General features: G+C 57.7%; 1 protein-coding gene across 1 annotated transcript; it reads left to right on the top strand.

The window, feature by feature from the left end:
* The first annotated feature begins 7396 nt into the window (after positions 1–7396).
* Positions 7397–9351, top strand: CDK5R2 (cyclin dependent kinase 5 regulatory subunit 2). Its single transcript, XM_033065398.2, has one exon. It carries the CDS (start codon positions 7499–7501, stop codon positions 8462–8464), a length of 966 nt encoding a protein of 321 aa, XP_032921289.1. The 5' UTR covers positions 7397–7498; the 3' UTR covers positions 8465–9351.
* The last annotated feature ends 3699 nt before the right edge of the window (positions 9352–13050 follow it).

Here is a 13050-nt window from a genome sequence, read left to right as displayed (position 1 = left end):
TAAGTGTGTCTCCCAGCTGGGCTGACCCAAGGTGCCCTGTAGTTTCCCACGTTCTCTCCCGCCTGCCACCCGTCGTATTTTGCATTTCTCCCTCTATCTTATCTCCCAGCCAGCTCACCCCTTTGCAGCTGGGCTCTTGTTTTCCCTCTGCCCTGTCCCTTGCTCCTTGGCCTCACCTGCTCCAGCTCCAGCCTAGCTCCCATGCTGAAGGGCCTCGAGGCAGGTCCCTGATAAGGGCCAGACCAAACAAGAACCTTTTGTGCCATGCAGAGCTCATCCACAGGAACTGGGAGAAGACCTGGCCTGGGCAGGGCAAAGAGCAATGTACAGAGGGACAGAGTGGTTCAGTGTCTCCATGTGGTGTCAGACATGCAGCACAATCCTGCCTCAGTTTCCCAGCTTCTCTGAAAATCTTTCTTCTGCCCCTGCTCAAAGAAGCTTACGTCCCTGTAGTAGGGAGGGAAAAGGGCCCATGACGTGGGCTGAACTGGGGAGGGAGGGCACATGTCCTGCTGAGAGATGCTGTCAGTGCAGAGTCCTGTGTGCACAGTGGGCCTGGCAGCCAGCAAGTGCAAGGAATAAAATTCTCCCCCCTCCCGACCCGCTGCCGGGTTAATATTCCCTCTAACGACAGACGGCTCCTTTTATCCTCTCTCGCACTCCCACCAGTGATTTAATCTTGGAACAAGCCATGATTATTTCCTGTACAGCTGTCTCCCTTGCTTCCACCGCAGACCAGGCTTGACAGCATCCCACCAGGCAAGGAGCAGATTCTCCTCCAGGCCCCCAGTCTGGCCATGACCGAGGACAGACGGAGCCTCTCCAGCACCCTACCTTCCCAGTCCTGCACTGGGGGTGCCATGGAAAGAGAAGGGACAGTGAGTGATGGGAACTCTTCATGGGACTGGCAAGCATTAGGGGAGAAAGGAAGGTATGGTGGATTGCACATGGAAGGTGGTGGATTGCTTGATCAGGGGATTTTCCAGGTCCCAGCTTCATGAGGCAGGTCTAGGGCTGTGAGGAGTCTGGTGGGTGTCAAACTAGCTTTGGGAGTTATGGTATCATCACAGAAACAATTACCCCTGAACCCCTCAAAGCTAAGGCAGCTGGATCTCAGGCTGCCAGTCCTTGGCGCAGGGCTGCTGAGGACAGGGAAATGCAGGCTCTTCTCCCAGAGGTCCCCATGGCCCTTTTGATCCCACAGGGCAGTAGTGCTTGAGCAGACAGACCTCGAGCACAGGGCCACAGGGCACACAGTCTGAAATTCTCCATCACTGGTCACAGCAGAGCCTATGGCATGGCCAGCAGCTGCTCCAGACAGTCAGGGGATCCCTAGGGATCCACACACAACTAGAACGGGCAAGATCCAGTTTACATGAAGAGCTTGGCAGGAGCTGGGGCTCACCCCATCCTCCATGCAGTGCATGCAGTTAGCCCCAAGCCCTGTAAAAACATGACACCAGAACAACACTGAGGACAGTCCCCCAAGTCCTCTTGTGTCACTGTTGGGGAGAAGGTTTCCAAAAGACTATGTCAATATCCACTGTCTACCTGCAAGCAGGCAATTACTGCTGGGTAAGTGGGCTGATGGGGATCAGCACTTATCACCAGAGCATACGTACATGACGTGCATGCTTGCCCTTCAAGTGTGCATTACCTGGAGGGCTGGGGAAAGCCGGGTCCCTCCTCGCCAGGCTAGGGAAAGAAAAGAAGCAAGAGGCCAGGGCTGGCCCAGGGCCACCCCAGCAGCATCAAAACGTGGGGTGCAGCTCCACCTGGTGGACAGCCAGCCCCCCAAGTGTCACCAGGTCCCTCTGGCCACCGCACCGAGACACGGCACCCCAAGAGCTGGAGCTTATGGCTCTGCCTTCCCAGTGACCACTGGGAAACAGAGCCAGGGGATGCAGCCTCGTCCCAGCGCTTGGGATGCTCCAGCACTTCGGAATGCTGAGGCAGCATTGACCTGTGGATGCACACGCTGCCGCAAGTATGCAGCTGCATCTGCACATGCACACAGACTGGGCAGAGAGCAGCAGGAGAGCTGGTGCAGAGCCAGCTGTGCCCCTACAACCTGCCCTTCAGGTACTGAGTGTCCCATGCGCCTGCAGGAGAGGTTACATAAAGGCAGCCGCCTGCCTGCCAGACGGAAGCTATCCCGAGGGACTGGATTGTTCAGCTCCTGCCAGCCAGGGAGGTATGGGAACTACTGTCACCTAGAAATCAGGAGTCTTGGGCTAAACATCCCGCATCTACATGATCCTGGATAAATCTTAGCTGACCGCCAAGGAGGATACTTGCAGAGATGCTTTCGTTGCCGCGTGCTTCCCTTTGGCCTCTTCCCCCAGGATTCTCCGTACACACAGCGTCCTGGGGCATCCCTTCCATCCCAGCACAGTCCTCAGCCCTTCACCCACTGCCAGGAGATCCCAGACATGCTCCGAGCTTCTGGCGGGTTGGGAAGTGCTGGGTCTTCGCAGGTGACGGGCAGCAGGAAGGAATCACAGACATCAAATGGGCAACCAGGCTCTTTCCCTCAGAGCCGCGGAATGTTCCCACAGCTATGCCAGTGCCCCTGACAGCCAGTATCCCCAAAGCGAAGGGGGCGAGGGAGGCAAGGAATTGCGGCGATGGGCCGGGCACACAGCCGCTGGAGACATCCTGGAGGTGAGGAGGGGACCCGAGCAGCGCTGCCGCGAGAGGGCAGCCCAGCCCCGGCCCCGCCGCACCCGAGCCCCCCGGAGCCGGCACCGCGCCCGGGCACGCCCGGCCCCGCCGCACCCTTCCGGGGGCTGCAGCGCAGAGACCACCGTCACCTCCCCGTGCTGGGCTGGCAGGGGGTGATGGAGCATGAATTGGTTGCAGGGAGGATAATTAGCCCTTCATCAACCTCTGTCACCCTGCCACGAGACCTTACAGATGTGCTGGCAGGCATTTAAGCAGCCCGTGGCGATACTTGGCACTTCCCAGTTATTCCTTCCTGTTCCACTCACTGCTTTCAGCTTCTTCCCCGAGGGCTTTAGTGGCAGCAGTCCTGTGAGGGATGTGGGCTGGACGCATCGCTTTGGTGGCAATCCATCCACATCCTCACCCCTATGTCACCAAGGACTGCCTTGCCTCTCCCACCAGCATCCCAGTGCTAGGACGCATCTCTCTGCCCATAGATTAGGAAGCAGAGATATGATTTCATCTGGATTCGAGCCCAACTCTGCCTTGCATGTTTTCCACCCAGAGAAACTGCATTTCTCCAGCTCTCTGAGCCATTCCCATCACCACCGTTCAGCAAATGGCAGGACAAAAATAGCTTCTCTCCAGTGACTGCAACAGGGCTGCTCGCCTTGACTGTACTGCTTCATTCTACTGTGTGAATCCAGGGCCGACTGTGGAGCAGGCACTGCACAAGCTCCTTCAGCCACCGTAGGTAGGCACACTAAGCAGGTATTGCAGGGTAGGCTTTGCTGGACCCCCAGCTGTAGCCCCCTGCCCTTGAGGGCTGGGATGGGGACAGGAGAGAGGTGGAAGGTAATCAGGAATGGGAAAAGGAGAGATGCCTGGGCTGGGGCACTCAGAAGCACAAGCAGTTCTCCTCCCTGAGCACTGCAGACACCCTGCCAACCAGGTCCTCTGAGGCTTCCCAGCCTCAGGGCTCCCAACACAGACAGGACTTCTGCTGGAAGCTGCTGAGTGGCCTGGGGAGGGGGAGCATCAGGGCTGTCAGACCCACTCACTGAGAGATGTACGGAGACTGAACTCTGTCTCCACGGGTAAAGTAGTGCAGGAGCTGGCTGGCCAGCTGCTACCAGGGAGACAGTCCTTTCCCTGCCTGCCTTTGCCAGTACTGACAGACCACAGCACAGCAAGTGAGCTATTAAAGAACAGCTCTAGCCAGCCAGCAAACACATGCCCATTCATCATTCTGGAGCAGGCAGGGAGATGTGCCAACTGCTTTAAGCCAGGACTCATCACAAAGCCCATGTCCAATAGCTCAGTAGCCTGGAAGCTGACTAGGGGGCCCTGGACCCTCCAAAATGCCTTTTGTGTCTTGAGGGTGCTGGGAGAGCTGCCCTGTCCCAGGCTGAGAGCTTATGCATTTCTGAGCCAGAGCCCCAGCATGGGAACATCACACCAGAGATGGTTTGGAGAGGATGCGACAGTTGGCACGAGCTTAGCCAAGGCCCGAGCTGCTCCCACCTGAACCAGGCAGACAAAGCTGTACAGCTCTCTGTAGTGGGAGGCTCAGGTCAAGCGTAGCAGAGCGAGAGACTGCCAGGCATCCGCAGGGAACTGTGTGGTTGCTGCAGCTCAGTGCTAGCTCTGTCAAAGACTTTTTGCAGTACTGTCTACGGTGCTGGTTTTACACCAGCTTCTGTCCCCCAATGCTGCTGTCTTCCCGTCTGTCTCCATTCCTAGGGCCCTGTCAGATGTGTTCCAAGTTCCCACCTGGAACACCCCTGATTCAGGACAGGGATACCCCTTTACACAGCCCAGGTTAGGGTCTAGGACAAGAAAGCATCCCTTTGTTGGTGCTAGCAGGTCACTGAAGTATGTACTGCCCTGCTAGAGTGACCCTTAATCACAGAGGATCTGTGTATGCCAAAAGTGTCCCTGCAAATCCACCCCACCAAAACCTGAAGATTTAGCCAAGGACAGAAATCTGAGAGACTGACTTTGAGACCGACTGTGCCTGAAGATCTACCTCATTCCTCCCTTTCATCTGAGGGCATGTCATTCCTGCTGCCTGGGGTGAGAACCCAAATTCCTTGGGGAAGGGAAATGCTGCCCTTCTCTCCTGCTTTGTGCCTTCCCCTACTAGCTGACCAAGAAAAAGGCCAAGAAGAGATGGTCTCAAGGATGTAGCTTTGCTCTATCATTGCCTGCCAGCCTCAGGGCTTGAGCCTGGAGAATAAAACTAGAGTGGGGAAAAGGTCCTCCTCTTTCACATGGAAGTGCGGCTGCCTCCCATGTAAGCTGCAAAGCTGCTTCTTTACTCAGATAAGAAACATCCTGCTGTTCTTGTGGGGCTTGGGTAATTCCATAGTGCTTGCAGGAAGCTCTTGCCACTGTCAGCAATGCTGTCTTGGAGAGGGACTAGGGGCCTGCTGACCTCCTCTACCCAGAGCTGCTGCCGCAGCAGGACACAAGCTGCAAGCAGGAAGGGAATAATGCCCTGGAGCTCTTCTGCTGCTCATAGCTGAGGCCTTGAGCTGCATCACTAAACAGCCCTGAGCTGGATTTTCAAAGAGGCTTCAGCCAAATGTCCCCTCTTGGGAGTGGTAGGAGGTGCACGCACACTGAGCAGAGTGGTGCAGCAACCGCAAGCCCAGCCAGGGCTGGGGAACTCTCTGGCCTCTGCTGTGAAGTCCAGCTCATCACTGCCAAATAGAAATAACCTTTATGAATGAGTTCTGGGAAGCCACTTTGGGAGAGTTCACGCAATGTGGGGGAGGCTTCGTGTGAAGTGATCTGAGAGCAGTTTTACCACAACAGGAGTAAGTAGTATGCAGAAAGGTCTGTGCTTCCTCACCCAAGAAAAGCTGTGGGTTTTTGATGAGACCACATGTGAAAATCCTTAAACATGCAAAGAGAGCAAAGACAGCAAGGTCCTTCCTATCCCCTCCCTAGGGCTCCTCCATCTTCTTGGCTAGGTTGAAATCAGCTATGTATATTTAAAGGTGCTCACTTGTCATCAGGAACCTTGTCCTGATTTTCTTTCTCTGTATTTATACCCCTTTACCAAATCCTCATTGTTACTTCAGCCCAGCCTAAGCTGGGCTTGAGTAGGTAATGCTGGCCCAGATCCACTTTGGTTCTGGCCACTTCCAAAGCAAACCTCTGCATCTGAGGGTCGGTGTGCCTGCTCTTTGCAGATGGCATTGCAGGGATGGCAGCTGACCACAGTGCAGGATATGTGGGAATGAGACTTGGGTTTTCTTCCCTGCCAAGGCCCAGGGGGCATAGCCTCTCCCCTACCCCAAGAGCGGCAAGTCAGCCCCAAGCATCAGGAGGCCAATCTAGAAGCCTGAAACATGGCCCCGAGTCTGTGCTTTCTTTGCAAACACCTCCAGCATCAGCAGTGCAGGAGGAAGTGGGGAGGGGAGAGGGTGGGCTGGTTTAGCTCCTCCCAGTCGATAATTCATTACCGCCTGTTAGCCTGGATCCATCCAGCAGCAGCTACATCCTGGCAACGACATGTGCTCATTTCACACATAAAATGCTGTATCAATATGCATCCCTGAGACATTCTCCCTGAAACCTTTTTCAGCTACCTCTCTCAGGGCTTCACTTGTGGGAGCAGTCCCTGCAAATGGGATGTTTTGCTCTTAATGGATGCCTGGCACCCATCATAGAAATCAGGGCTGCAGCTCATGAGAAATACAAGGGGAATCTTTCTGCATGGAGCAAAGAGGCAGCAACATCTATGGCGTGCTCTGATCCATAGAGGGAGAAGCAGCATCTATGCTCATGCACGTGGCTGGTTTATTGCACACCATTTGCAGTGACACAGAAGTGCAGCATCTCTTCCTTCCCCTCCTTCCCTGCGGGTCTGGGAGCTTTGGGCAGCAGAACTGGCAAGTCTTGCCTTGGGAACATGGCAGTGGTCTCATTCCGTTTCTCCAAGGTCCCTGACTTCGGCCTGATGCTGGTGACCGTGAGCCTGGTGGTAAATCTCCCTTCCACAGCTGAGCAGGAAGAGGCAGGGTGAGTGAAGGACCCCACACTTGCACAGCACGTCATGAGAGCACTCCCCCGTGGCACCTTCTGACTCCCTGTGGAGCCATGCCCAGGGCTGGGCTGGTTTTCGGGAGAGATGAGGCTCGGCCACCAAGCCTAAACCTTTCATGTTGGTGGCCGAGTCACAACCAGCATGCACCCCAAGCCTTGTCCAGCCACCCTCTGAGCACCCATTCTTCTTGATCCTCATGCCTCCTCAGCCTTTCTTCTAGCATTTTCAAAGGCTCTTTTTCCCCTAGCACCACTGGGCCAGGGGGCTCTGGAAGGTTCATCCCCCCCCTTGTAGGTAAGAAAACAGAGCAGGACTTGGCAAGAGCAGCCGGGTTCAGAATCCCTCCCTAGACCCTTCCCGTGTCCCCTGTCCTCTGGGCTCCCCCCCACGTCGCCCACACAAAGGGCTGGGGGCCTGTGACAGCGTCGCAGGTCCCAGCCCGTCCGCCCTGGCAGGGGCACCGAACGAGCCCCCCACCGGTGAAGGTCACGCCGGGGCGGCGGCCGCCGGGCAAAGCCGCGCCGCGCTCTCCCCCCTTCACCACCCACCGGCGAGGGGCGGGCGCACCGGGGGCCGGTGCGGCGGCGATTGGGCTGTCGGCGGGGGGAGGCGGGGCCGTGGCTGGCTGCAGCGGCGGGCGCGGAGCCCAGAGCGGGCGCGGCGGAGCATCTTCGGGCACCGCGGCCCCGGTGCGGGCCGCCTCCCCCGCAGCTCCCGGCCTCGTATGGGCGGTGCCGGCGTCCCGGCCCCCGCACGCCCGTCCCGCTCGGCGTTAGCATGGGCACGGTGCTCTCCCTCTCCCCCGCCGCCTCCTCGGGCAAGGGCGGCGGCGGCGGGGGGCTGCTGGCCGAGAAGGCGCCGGGAAGGGTGTCGGGCAAGGGCGAGAGCCGGCTGAAGCGCCCCGGCGTGCTCATCTCGGCGCTAACCTGGAAGCGGCTGGTGGCCGCCTCGGCCAAGAAGAAGAAGAGCACCAAGAAGGTGACGCCGAAGCCCGGCGGCGGGGCCCCGGGGGGGGCCCCGGGCCAGCCCGACCCGCTGGTGGTGCAGCGCAACCGCGAGAACTTGCGCAAGTCGGTGGTGGGGCCGGCCGACGGCGCCAAGCAGGGCCCGCTAGCCGTGCCGGTGCCCACGGTGCCCTCGGCGCCACAGGAGCTGCACCCGGGCTCCGGCGGGGGAAAGCCGCCGCCGCCGCCACCGCCGCCGGCCGGCAGCCGCCCCGCGGGGTCTCCGCGCCGCGTGGTGGTGCAGGCGTCCACCGGAGAGCTGCTGCGCTGCTTGGGGGACTTCGTGTGCCGCCGCTGCTACCGCCTGAAGGAGCTGAGCCCCGGCGAACTCATCTCATGGTTTCGCAGCGTGGACCGCTCGCTGCTGCTGCAGGGCTGGCAGGACCAGGGCTTCATCACCCCGGCCAACCTCGTGTTCGTCTACCTACTGTGCCGGGAAGCGCTGCGGGGCGAAGACATCGGGAGCCAGGCCGAGCTGCAGGCCGCCTTCCTCACCTGCCTCTATCTCGCCTACTCCTACATGGGCAACGAGATCTCCTACCCGCTCAAGCCCTTCCTGGTGGAGGGAGACAAGGGGCGCTTCTGGGAGCGCTGCCTGGGCATCATCCAGCGCCTCAGCGCCAAGATGCTACGAATCAACGCGGACCCGCACTACTTCACGCAACTCTTCCAGGACCTCAAGAGCGAGGGCGAGGGCGGAGACGGGTCCAAGCACTGGACGATCAGCCTGGACCGCTAGGGAGGTACCAGGCCCCCGGCGCCGGGGGCGGAAGGGGCAGCGCACCGAGGGGCGGGGGAGGCGAAGGACTGCCGGATTCCCCCCCCTGCCCCCGCATCCTCCTCTCCTTCCTCCTTCCCCAGCCATCAGTTCCACGGAGACGCTGCTTGGACCCTCCCTGCTCCGGATCCGACTGCCCTCCTTCTCCGCCTCCGACCCCAGCTGGGGGCTGCGCTCCGGAGCACCGAGGCGGCGGTGAAGACCGGGGAGGGGGAGAGGTGTCCCTCCCACCTTCGCGAAGGGGGGGAGGGGGAGGCTGCGGAGCAGCGGAGGCTCCTGGATGCGTTTTCTCTAGAAGAAAGGGATGAAAAAATGGATGTGGGGGCTCGGGGGGCGGGGCGGATTTTGGGTTGTGGCGGGTGCCCCAGGTAGAGGTTGCATGTGAACGAGTCCCCCGGCGCGGGCAGGGCCGCCCCGCGCCTCCGCAGCGCTCCCGGTGCTGTCCGTGGTGCTGGAGCTGCCGCGCCTGAGCAGACAAAGGCGGGGATTGCGGACAAGGCTGGGGGTGTTTCTGTGTTGCGGGCGATGCCTTCTCCCCATTCCCCCCGCCCACGTGTGGTATATGGTCCCCCCCAGCATGGGCGACTCTGCCCCTCACCCCGCGGGAGCAGCCCCCATACCCCTTTGTTCGAGCCGCTGGGGGGGGCTCCCATGCCCCTCCCCGCAGGTAAATCCCCCCCGGTGTGCCCCCGAAACAGGGGGTGATGCCTCCCCCCCTTGGCTTGCTGCGGGAAGAGGGGTCTGTGCCAGAGGAGGCCTAGGGTGCCCAAACGGAGGGGGCTTGCTATGGGAGGGGGGTCTCCTCTCCTCTTGCTTTGCTTCACTGGAGAATAAAGAGGTGGCCTGGATGGGCCTGGTGGTGGCTCCTGGACTTGCTGGGCTGTGGGGTGCAAGGGCAATTGGGGTAGCACCCCAAGCTCCTGGTCATGACCCACTCTTCCCCAAGAGGGATGGGGGGCCCTGATTCCCAAAGGGGGTTTTTCTCCCTAGTGTGAGTTGGGGGTCAAATTTTCACTCCTTGTTGTGCCCAAGGCCAGTCCTGGTCTACCTGAGTGTCTCTTGGACCCTTGTGAGCTCTCTTGACTTTCTCCATTCCAGATGGAAATTCCTGATGCCTGTCTGCCACACTGAATTTAAACAGGATGCCACAGTTCATGTCACCTCAATTTTCATGTTTTTAAATTTAGTTTTATTTTTCCTGAAGCTATGCCCTCCCTCACCTCGTTCCTTTCTACCTCTGCTCTGCAGGGCTGGGCTCTCTTTTTTCTGGCAGCAGCAGACTGTGGGAGCTGTGCTGCTCTCCCTGTTACCAGCCCTGTGCTTCTGCAGATCTCCAGGGAGGAGGGTGGAGAATGGGAAAGCTTTGCCTTTTTAAAAACTGGTTGCTATGCTTCAAGGTACTGAATTTGCCAGGACTTCTTTAGCAGAAGCTGCCGCACATGCTCTCTGGTTGGGGTCTGCAACCAGTGCTTGACAGCCCCTCTGAGCCAGGCATTCAGGCTCCCTTCCACTGGGAAGAGCTGTGCTGGCTCTGCAGGTCATGGAGGGTAAGCTGGATTCTCTCTACCTTTGTGTGCATCAGCAGAGCTGCTAATTAGGCCCAATCTGGCTCATTCAGGCAAAGCTGTGCTGCCAGGAAGACAGCACAGATGTCCCTATGACGGGGCTGACCTGGCAGGGTGCTGTGCAAGGCTTTTCCGTGGCTGTGTAAACCCAACAAGACCGATGCTGCTCCCATCCTCCCTCTCCTAATGGATGCTCTTGTCTGTGCCTTTTGATTGACATTCATGTGACCTTGTGGTGAGCTGTCTGGGCCACTAGGCATTCACAACCCACCCCAGCTTTGGCCATATCCACATCTTGTCAAGAGAAAGGTAACTTGGGCTTCAGGTGGTGGAATTGGAGCCTTATAGCTCCTATGGGGCTACTGGGAGAGCCCTGACTCTCCCTTATCAGAGTTTTCCAGAAAGGGAAACTGAGGCACGGTGAGATGAATACAATAAGGTGTTCTGCTGCATCACAGGGTAACACCTGAGCCACTGGTACCAGTTATTTCCACCCTGAGCTGTGGTGTTTGTCCAGTGATCTCTATTCCCGGCTGTAGGGCTTTATGGAGTCTCCTCCCTAGAGCTGAACAACCTCCCAGCACTGGAGGATTTTCCCACCCTTCAGATCTCCTTAGAGACACTCACAGGGTTATTCCAGCTTCAAGCCCCAGCCTTTTACAAAGCTTCCAGCTGCAGTGAGGCCATGTCTTCCCCTTCCTCCCTTGTGCTTCATTGATTAAGAGTCCTAGACCTCACTGGGGGATTTAGGAAGAGCTAATTGCAGACTGGTAATTGAAGACAGCTTGGAGTCTCTGGAAATGTCAAGGAATGAGAGAGGAGCTCAGATGCTCCCCTGCATTTAAATATGCATCATTGGCTCAGCCAGAACCTTACTGGAGGGAGGGAGGGAGGCAGGCATGTCTGGTTTTCCCTACCCCAGAGGACCTTGTAGAGCTGCTGGGGGGAGTGAGGCAGGGGTAGCACTAATCTTACCATGTCTGGGAGCTTTCTGCTCCCCTCAAGGCAAAGGAGATCTGTGAGAGAACACAAGCAGGGCTGGGTACTGAGGGTGAGAATCTCAGGCTAGGGAGTTCGGTTTTTCCCTTTTTGTAACTGTAATTTGACGTGGCAGGCTCCTGTGCTCCTGCATGATTGATGGTCTGGACTCAGGAGCCAGCTATTGGACAGCATCAAGGGGAATGGATAGAGCTTGTCTCCAAACCTGTGATCCCTGCAGCTGCCAGTGCTCTCTGAGGAGCAGTGAGGGACTGAGACACTTTCAGGAGGGGCTGCCAGCCACAGGGCCCAGCAGTGTCTGGATTTGCAGGGATGGGAGGATTCACCTTGAGTTTGGGACTCAGAGGCAGAGCAACAGGGCCAAATCAGTGATCAATCACTGCAGGAGTCCAGGTGAGGGAGCCCAGTACTTTCCTAGTTAGAAATTCCTCCTCCAGCAGCAGCACATCTCCTTTCCATGCCTCACAGTGAGTGCCCCATCTGCTCCACATTGCAGCAGCAGAGGTGGGCACTGCAGCCTGCAGTGGGTTCAGCCCCTGCTGCCCCAAGGAGGTCTCTTCTCAGGCCAAAGCACCCTTATCTTCCTTCCCAAAGGTGCACGGGGCTCTGAGATGCACCCTGGATCCCAAGGATGCATAGTCATATGTGAAAAAGGGAGTTTCTACCTGGAGTCATGGGAAAAGTTCTATGGGGCTTTCCTTGCCTGACTGCCCTGTCTGTGGAGCAAACTCCATGGGCTAGAGCAGCTGGCCATGGCACTGGGGCATGGAGAGGTGACAGGCAGCTGTTAGCCAGCTTAGCAAGCCATGCCTCTTCTGTCAGACAAACAGCAGGCAGGTTGTGTTTTTGCTATTAAGAGTTGTCATCACCCCCCAGAGTGACTTGGAGATGCTCCATGAGAGGAAAGTATTCTGGATGATGCAGACCCAGCACCTGCATGGCTGGAGAAGGACCTGCCTTGGCCCAGCTTTCTGCTTTTCCTCATTTGTCTGCAAGGATGATGAGTAACATGTTCCTCAAGGCAGATGGAAGTGGGAGGTCCTCTTCTCCCTCGGCGAGAGCTCCTCAAACACTGGGTCCACTGCAGCTTTGGGCTGTTGCTGCTCTGTTGAAAAGGGGATGGCTTGTGACTGCAGGTCTCTGGTCCATGGGGCTTCAGTCACAGCTGCTAATGACAGTCTCAGTTGCCTGTGGGGGAGCACGTGGGCAAAATGACCTGGGGAGATGGTAACACATGGCAGAGAGAATATGACAGGTCCCTGACCAAATTAGCTGATATTTGTTTGTACACAGGGAGGGGCAGGATGCTGCCACAAGGTCTCATCTGATGGAAGACACATCCAGGCTGGATGGAAACCTGCAAGAGCTCTGTTCCTAGGGTGGCCCAGTGACAGGCATGAGACTAAGGGAGGAGGGGATGGCAAGAAGTTTGGCTCCCACTGTAGCCAAAGCGTGGCTTGTGGTCTTGCCTGGCTGATGTGTTTTTGGGAAGGAGGAGCATAGACTGGGGACAGCTCTGTGCCAGGAGGCTGGGGCAGGTGAGGAAGGGAAACTGGCTGAGCCCTGCTGTGATGGTTAATCCTTCTGCCACAGAGCCTGGCAAAGCAGAAGGCCAGGGCTGCATAGTTTGGGTTATTACCTCCAGCTCACTGAGAGCTGAGTGTGGAGGTTTCCCTGTGCTGTGTCCTCTGCCTGTCTTGCAGTTCTTCATCACTTCTGAAGACTTAGCTCCTTAGGGGACAGCCAGGCAGAATCAACTGTGACCCAGAGCAGAAATGGGGAGTCTGCCCCAGGGAGTGAGTGTCCCCTGGGCTGGAACAGGGACTGCTCCATCATCAGAAGTCCTGCATTAGAGCATAATCTGGAATTAGCGCATTAATCCAGTCTTCCTGCTACTCAGCTCCTGCCCTCAGCAAAGTCCACACCAAGGTCTCAGCGTACAGCAAGGCAGCAATGGCAGCAGGACGCTCTCCCTGGCCACCC

The sequence above is a fragment of the Catharus ustulatus genome, chromosome 7 (genome assembly GCF_009819885.2).
Source record: "Catharus ustulatus isolate bCatUst1 chromosome 7, bCatUst1.pri.v2, whole genome shotgun sequence".
NCBI classification, from domain to species: domain Eukaryota; kingdom Metazoa; phylum Chordata; class Aves; order Passeriformes; family Turdidae; genus Catharus; species Catharus ustulatus.
Note: the sequence above shows the minus strand (reverse complement) of the source record. Positions and strands in the feature narration are given on the sequence as shown.

Coding starts and splice junctions, on each gene's coding strand:
- CDK5R2 (XM_033065398.2), top strand. CDS start 7,499: ATGGGCACGGTGCTCTCCCTCTCCCCCGCCGCCTCCTCGGGCAAGGGC.